Raw genomic sequence first — 8,493 nt, 5'->3', positions numbered from 1 at the left:
CAAGGATGAAGATCCTCCTGGATGCTGCTGAGCGTCGACTCCAGCAAGAGCCCAGGGCTGTCTCCATCCAGGGCTGCCTGTGAACAGCCCCTACCTCCACACACAACACCCTTAGCTGGGCTGTCACCAGAGCAGGAGCTGCTCCTGATGTCAAAGCCAGGTGGGCTTTTGTCCTCCTGGAACATGATTGCCCTCAGCTTCTGCTGAGCTCTAGTGCAGAGCAGACCCCTGCAGGTGCCACCAAGGATTTAAGCACTAACAGGGCCTCTGATATGGGGCATGGGAGCATCAAGATCCTCATGAATCTATAAATAAACCATCAAGGTATTTCACTTTACTTAGTGACTTGAGAAGCACCTGTGATTCTACGTTAAAATGCAAACTTAGGAATGGGTTTAACCTTCCTGGTTTTAGCAAAACTTTCCTAGTTTCGGCAAGGTGTGCCTTCAGTACTGGCAATTGTAATGAAGTGGTGGGGAACATGGATTAACTGGGAGACTTTCACAAACAGCTGCTGCTTGCGAGAAATAAGAGGGTCAGAAATGGGAACCTCTGGAAATTTATTTAGTCTAGCTAGCATGAATTAACCTATTCCTTGCTTCCATAGCTGATGTAATATTAAAATCCAATGGGTTCCATTGGCTCTTTTGGCAGAAGGGAGAAAGCAATGTGGGGATGTGCACTTAAATGGTGGTTTTTTGTTAGTTTTTGTATGCTTAAGGTTTCAGACACCACTTAGCGCCAGGCAGCTCTTCAAAGACACTTTACTTCTCCCAGGGTAATAATAGTACTGTAAATACTTTGAGATAGGGCCAGTAAATTATTTTGGTTCCTATGATATCTGAAAATTCTGTAATGACAGGTGTGGCTTAATCCAGGAGTCACAGCCACAGAAAAACCACTAAAAGAGGCAAACTTATTGTATTCACCAGAAGGGGAATGGATAGAATGTCAGAAAGGGAAATGGATAAAAGACATCAGGAATTTTTTACTTCCTTTCTACAGCAGAATAATCAGTCTTGCATATAGAAAAGAAGGAGGTGGTTATCTGAACAAACTTTGCTAAATATCTTAACTACTATCTCACATGACATTCTGATGCAGAAGCATGGGGAAAAAAGGGTCTTGATCACACTCTTATAAAGCAGGTATGGGGATGGTGGGAAATCTGTTCCCAGTTTGGAAACCAGTTAGTTCCCAACAGGGAGAGCAACCTGCCTCGAGTGCAGAAGTTTGTCTATTTAGCTTTATTTAGCCCTCCTGTTAATGACGTGAATGATGGAACAAAAAGTAAACTGATTAAATTCACAGCTGACACCAATCTGGAAGGACTGTAAATACACTGTGGGGAAGGATTAGAATTCAAAATGTTTGTGACAAGCTGGAGAAACAATAAGGGGTGGGGAAAATAAAATGAAGGCAGTAACTCTATTAAGACAATGGTAAAATCCAATACATGGCAGAAATAGCCACTACTGTAATATAAAATGGAAATAATTGCATAGGCAGCAGTTCTGCAGGAAAGGATCAGGCAAAGATCACATTATGATGTAGAGAATAAGACAGTCTGCATGACAAGCATGATGGCAGTTCTTGCTGTTTGTCTGGCACACTGGGGTGTTTGTGACTTCTCTTCCAGGAAGAGGTGCACAGTCCATAGGAAAAGGTGGTCTACTCAACACAGGAGCCTACAAAATTTAGGAAGAAAGCTTAAAAGAATTGGAAATGTTTAGCTGAAAGATAGAATATCCATCGGTACAGAGTTAAACCTTCAGGTCTGAATGAGGCTGTTGCAAAGAGGAAAATAATCTGTCCCCCCATGTTCAGAGTGGGTACAACCAACACAGTGTTTCCAATCTGCAGTGAGAACCACGCTGCAGAGCTGGTAAACCCCTAAGAGAAAGGACAGTCAAGCACAGTTGATGGCAGATTCTTCAGCAATGGTAAGTTTTAAAAACAGGATAGAGAAGCTTAAGTCTTGATTTACATTGGTAAGGTTTGGTCTGGTGTCCATAAATCCCTTTCAGACCACAGCAGAGACACAAACCAAAGGGGGATGACACGTGCAAGCAGAAGGCAGGGCACGGCCTGTTATCAATGGTTGTGTCTTTATAGTACACTAAGGACAGAAATATCTGAAAACCATGCTCAGTTCACCTGTGATGATCATTACAATATTGAGACAGCTGCTACTAAGTGTCATAAAAAGAGAAATTTATTTGTATCTGGTTATTTTAGGTAACCACTGCTCATACCCCTGACCTAATGGTCCAGCGTTCCTACAGCTCCCAAGCTGCAACCTGAAGCTCCGCACAGAGCGGAAGTTGTGCAAATATGCACAATGTGTGCAATGTGCACTTCGAATTTTAAAAACCCCAAGATATTCCATTTGTGGCCATTGGGCACTGAGCTTGACAAAAGTCTCTTGTTTATTTCTTGTCTCCTTTCAGACAGCAAACCTCTCATCAGATTAATGCTACACAAAGGAAAGGATAAACTTTTTATAAAAGATCAGGGAATAAATACAAACACAAATAATAACCTAAATTATCTAATAGCTGGGCTCCATCCCTACTTTTTACATTACATATTTGTATTTTATACTCACATGTGAAGATTAAATTCTGTTAAATTAGGTTGACAGAATGAGTTTCTGAATGCAGCTTTTTCTAAAAGCTTACTTACAGATCATCTCTCCCTCACTCTCATGAAATGATTTCTTCACAAGCTATTAAAGAGGAAGAATTTCAAGAATTTTTCAAATTGGCTGATGCAGAGTAGTTTGACAGTTGCATGAGCTTCTATTTTCAAGAGAAGTTATTCCCTAGAGAGAACAGTGCTGTTTCCCTTTTGTTTATTTATTTATTTAACTTGAGTTTTGTTATGGGTAATGCTCTGAAAAGTTGGAAATGCTTATAGCTCTTTTGCAAGAATATTATAAATGGATGCTTTTCTCAGGCAGTAAATATTTTTATTTCTTTAAATAGAAATACCAAGTCAAGGAACAGGATTAAACAGGAAGAATAAGTCATGACCAGCAACAGATTTTCCATTTGCTACAGCAAAATGTTTCATTTTCTTTTCTTTTTTTTCTCCATAGGAATTGCAAACCACTTGCTCCATCATAATTCCTGTGGGATGTGGTGCTGCCCACAGCCCAGTGCCAGCCACATCTTCCCCATGCAGGTGAAAAGGCTAAAACAGCTCAGCCCAGGGCAGAGCTCCCCTCGTAAGCACCAGAGCTCCATGAGACGTTCACAGGCTGTGTTGGACAACATGACGGGCAGTGAATAGCCAAAGCCATTGCGCCTTCATGGACACCCTGACAGCACTGCTGCCTCTGTGTCCTGCCCTCCCTGACAGCACTGCTGCTTTCTGTGTCCTGCCCTCCCTGACAGCACTGCTGCTTTCCATGTCCTGCCCTCCCTGACAGCACTGCTGCTTTCCATGTCCTGCCCTCCCTGACAGCACTGCTGCTTTCCATGTCCTGCCCTCCCTGACAGCACTGCTGCCTCTGTGTCCTGCCCTCCCTGACAGCACTGCTGCTTTCCATGTCCTGCCCTCCCTGGCCACATTGCTTGTATCACTACAGCTGAAAGCCAATGCTGCAGGCTTGAAATGGCAAGAAGTGCCCAAAACCAAAGGAGCATATCAGGTGGCCAAGGATCTTGACTGTTTCCCTCAGACTTCAAACGTCCCCTTTCTTTCACCTGCTCCAGCCTCCGCCATATGTGAAGAAAAGCAGTCAGTTCCATCACTCACTCCCAAAGACATAAAAGTTTCTTCCCTGGGTGTTGTTTTTATGGAGAACCATTCTATCAAAAAACCACAGAGAGCAGATCACAGTGCTGGAGACATGAAAAAGGCTACAGCTTGCTACAAATGATTCTCTCCCATGTAGTGTTTTCCTCATTGTATTTAACTCTGTGCTGGACAAATCAAACAACATTAAGTCAAACAGCAGGGTAATGCAATAGGAACAGTGTCATTGCAGAAGAAGCCCACCAAACAACCAACCCTGAAGGTTACAGCATGGATTGGGAGCTTGTGAGCAGAGTCTGGTATAAAGTTCACTGTAAAACAAAATTCTTCCTACATGGTCTAGAGAGCCTTCCAGAAATTGTTTTGACTAATCAGTCTTGTATAGCCCAGGAAACTTTAGGACATTGCTTGAAACTCAGGATACAAGAGATCTTGTAGAACTGGAACAAAAGCAGAGGTCTGGTTTTTTTAGAGCAGTGATTGTAACACAAGTGCATGGTCAGGTCACTGTAGGCTTTCTTCCCAGTAACTGCTGTCTGCTTTAAAGGCTGTCAAGCCCATTATTGGCACCTCTTTGTAACCAGAAAATTAAAACACAGGCAGTGGGTAACAACAGACTTTAATGACACACCTGGTTCGTACTTAGGACCATCTTTCAGACTCAAAATGAATGCCAAATCACCCTGGCAATTGTATTCCTTGTAGTTATCAACCCTTCTCCTTTTTAAAATACATCTTCCTGACAGCAGCCCACAGCTACTACTTCCTTTTCATTCTCTGAAGTGCAGAGCACTACAAATACATCATTTCGCTTTGCTGCAGTCCTTTATGTCCCTTTGATCATCTCCTTTACACTTTCTGCATTTCTGCTTCCCTCCCTCATGTGCAGAACATCAAAAAAGAGCAGCAAGTAGGTTTTTCCAAGGACAGAATCCCAGCTGGTGTAGGCAGCACAAATGCCACTGAAGTCAGAAACATTGCTGTACCTATGCTAGCTAAAATTCTGTTCAAAATGCCTTATACTTCAATTAAAGCTTTACAATTCTCTTCTTGGAGTACTGACTGCTGGCTCAGGAATTTCCTTGTAAAAGTGTTAAACTCAACTGCAGTTCACTACTTTGTGACTCAGAGAGTAAACAATGAATGATGCTCCTTTCTTCCTTCCATTTGTTGTGACCCCATAAAAAATGGCTTATGCTGCTAAGAAATAATTTTTCTAATAGTACCTAGACAGGATGTTTTCTTCCTGTATTTTACAAACTTGAACCAGTCCCCTTTGCATTTGGCTAGTCTAAGCTCAACATTTTTTGCGTCTATTTATAAAACTTCCAAATGCTTTAAACCCAAGCAATCTCATAATATTACCACACTGCAAGTATGGCTTTTCCCAGCTTAGAGGCTGACAGCGAATGAAGTTGGGAAGACCTGCAAAGGCAGCAGCATTAGGCTGGGTGATGGGCAATCCTGGCGCTTGGCCTCTCTGAGAGTTCAGCTCCCCCTGAACGCTGCACGGCGCCCAGGACCTCAGTGATCCCAGAAATTTGTAAATACCCTGAAGAAATACCAGTTGTCCTGTTTCATAGATTAGGAACTGAAGCCCAGAGCTAAAGTAGCACATTCAATATCCCAATATTCAAAAATGAAGTTAGATAATTCTGTATTTCCTGTTCCTGGCTAATGATCTGAGTAGCTGATACTCCTTTAGCTCTACTCTCCCTCAAACATAAAGAACAAAAATTGTCTCTCTCACATAACTGAGTATCTTGGATCTGATGTAGTATATGACACTGGTAAGATTAACACACACAATTTTACCACTGCAGAAGCTGACAGTCCCATTCCTTACTCAGCTGGCAGAAGACTTGAACAGGGGAAAGGGATTTTCTTGCATTGAGAATTGTTCCAGAGTAATAAGAGCTACTCTTTTCTCTCTACAGAAATCTCACCCTGTTAAATTGATCTTGTGACACACAAATCCACATTTCAGCTACGACAGTGGGAAGTGCTGTAGGGAGGACAATGCCCCTGAGAGGAGAGCATTTCTTAGTTCATGGGATGATGAAACACATGTGAACTCTCCATGCTCCAAACAGCTTTTGAGCAATTCCTCTGCACCTCTGTCTGATGTTGTGCTGCCTCAGTACTGCTTACTGCTCCCTTAGGAAAGAAATCACTGCTAGTTTCAAAAAAAAAAAAGAAAAAAGAAAAAGAAAAGAAGCAGAAGGGCTGCAGAGGAGCAGGTATCTTGGTGAGTAAAGCAGCAGATACTAACTAACCCTAAAACTTCAGAGCAGCATCATTGACACATACCTCAACATCTACAGTTTAAACTCAGTTTCTAAATCCACAAATCCACTTTTGTATGCATCCATGTAGAACAGTTTATGTTGCTCAAGGACCAGTTTCCATTTTGATTAATGCATAAAAATGCAAACCAGCTCCACACAACCAGCACACAAGCGAGCAAACTGCCCAACTGTGCCTTAATAAAAGCTTCTTCTCCCCTCCCTGCCTGCTGAAGTTCACTTGTTTTAGATGAGAACATGAAGTCATCAAAAGGCAGATTAATTTCAAAGCTTCACAGCCTTTTCCCTTTTTTCCCCCCCTTTTTTGAAATGCTCGTAAGGACCGAGAGCCAGACTAACAAACTCACCAAGAAAGGATAAAGCGTTCACCCTGCCCAAAACAAAAATGCCTGGAAGCTTCTCCCCCGCTTCCTTCTTCCCTCTGTCCCCGCCTCTCTCCCCTCCCACAGTTCTCCCGCCTCCCCTGAGCCAGCGTTACCTAATTTCTACACAAACACGCAGTTTCTATAAGCATCACCTTCAAGCAGCTCTGGCTTTCTGTCTGGTCACATCTTGGTTTAGGGGAGCAGAGGTGAAGAGCTACTACTGAGGGGTTCTGCAAGGTAATCAACTTGTTGGATTTTTACTTTTTGTTTGTAATGCCTAACTAGTGGTTAAGTAGATGGACCAAGAAAAAACTCCTGGCAAACTGTCTTGCTGGAATTTGTTGAAGTAGAAAAGCCTCAGTACAAACTCAGAAATAGATTTAAAAACATTTTGGCTTGCTTGCTTCCTGCAGGGAAACAGAGGCAGTTTTTAAGATCAAGATCTAATTTAAAATATATAATCACTAAAATTTTAGTCTTGGGTGCCAGTTGTGCGTGTTTAAATACACACATGCATTCTGATTTAGTTTCAGTTCATACATTAGACAGGTTTAGCACGCAGCAGTCCACTGGGACCATGTCCCAGCTGTTTCACTCAGCTCCCCACCGGCTGTGTGTCGTTCTCTCCAGCCATACTGCTGCAAAATGCCCTGAATTCTTTGTACTTTCCTGTATCTTTTGCAGACTCTAAAATTGCCAGGATGCTTCTGATTCTTTCTCTGGTCACTGGGCTTGCCCTTTCTGCCTCTGGTGTCATGACAGACAAGGAAACTGATCCACGGCAGGAGTCATTGCATGAAATACAGAAACAAGTGAACGACCTCTGGCAGAATTTGCTCTACCCAGTAACACGTGGTAACGACACTGATGGGATGATTTATGCTACTTGTGAAATGAAGCCCAGCTCCAAAATAGATACTGACAAGCCACAAGTGAGTGGACAAGTCTTATTCAAGCAGCATTACTCATACGGAAGATTGGAAGCCATTTTTTACTTGGATGGGTTTCCATTGGATAACAATCAATCTAGTAGAGCTATACACATCCACGAGCTTGGAGACCTCAGCAATGGCTGTGATTCTACAGGAGGACACTATAACCCTTTCAGAGTGAACCACCCCCGTCACCCAGGAGATTTTGGCAACTTTCTTCCTAAAGAAGGCAAAATCAGAAAATACAAAACAAACCTGTTTGCCACAATCTTTGGTCCATATTCCATCATGGGCAGATCTGTTGTGATCCATGAGCAGGAAGATGACATGGGCAAGGGCAATAATAAGGCCAGTTTGGAAAATGGAAATGCTGGGAAACGTCTGGCTTGCTGTGTGATTGGGATAAGCAACAAGAACTTGTGGGAAGAGAAACTGCCTGAGGTTATGGACAAGAAGAAGAGAGGGCTCAACAAAAGAACATACAGCCAGGCTTAGGTGAAGTCCAAAACACTAGCTACAGCCTGCGCAGCCCAAAGTAACTCAGGCTGTGCCATTGCCCACTAAGATATATGGCTAAAGGATTTCCATTTGCTTGCTCCTGTATGAAATCCATATCACTTTTGTAGAGCTTTCTTTCTGTAAGCCCATCAATAAAACCAGCATCAACTCAACATTATGAGTGTTTTCTTGAAGAAAAAAGATTCCCTTTTATGCAGTTTGGGAGTTGAATGCATGTAGGAGTGCGGATGGATAGGGTACATGGGCTAAAGAATCTGTGTGCTGCAAGGGCCTCTTAAGGGATCATTAGATACTAAAGGAAAAAAAGTAAGAATTTGCCTCTCATTAGACCCTATTCTGTAGTTAGGCACCAACTTGAAAAGCAGAAAGGTCTCTATGCTGTTAATGGTGTTGGGTGTGGTGTTGCAAGACCTTGGTAGTGGACTTCCCCTAGAAATAAGGGAAAGTACAGAAATTCCTGTGTTGAACTTCAGATCCATTATGTTATTCTACTTGTGTAAGTCTCCAGTTTGTGCTTGTCAGTAACAAAGTTATATACAACAGTTACAATGCTGCTTAGACAATGATGGTAAAGTTAGCAGATCAGAGAGAAATATTTTCAAAGCAAAA

At 42.4% G+C, this 8,493-nt stretch overlaps 1 protein-coding gene across 1 annotated transcript; it reads left to right on the top strand.

The window, feature by feature from the left end:
* The first annotated feature begins 6,523 nt into the window (after positions 1-6,523).
* On the top strand, positions 6,524-8,036 carry SOD3 (superoxide dismutase 3, extracellular). The gene is made up of 2 exons (XM_008645017.2): positions 6,524-6,670; positions 7,118-8,036. The coding sequence occupies exon 2, from the start codon at positions 7,135-7,137 to the stop codon at positions 7,858-7,860; it is 726 nt and encodes a 241-aa protein (XP_008643239.1). The 5' UTR covers positions 6,524-6,670; positions 7,118-7,134; the 3' UTR covers positions 7,861-8,036.
* The last annotated feature ends 457 nt before the right edge of the window (positions 8,037-8,493 follow it).

This window comes from Corvus brachyrhynchos, unplaced genomic scaffold, assembly GCF_000691975.1.
Source record: "Corvus brachyrhynchos isolate BGI_N302 unplaced genomic scaffold, ASM69197v1 scaffold80, whole genome shotgun sequence".
Lineage (NCBI taxonomy): Eukaryota > Metazoa > Chordata > Aves > Passeriformes > Corvidae > Corvus > Corvus brachyrhynchos.
Note: the sequence above shows the minus strand (reverse complement) of the source record. Positions and strands in the feature narration are given on the sequence as shown.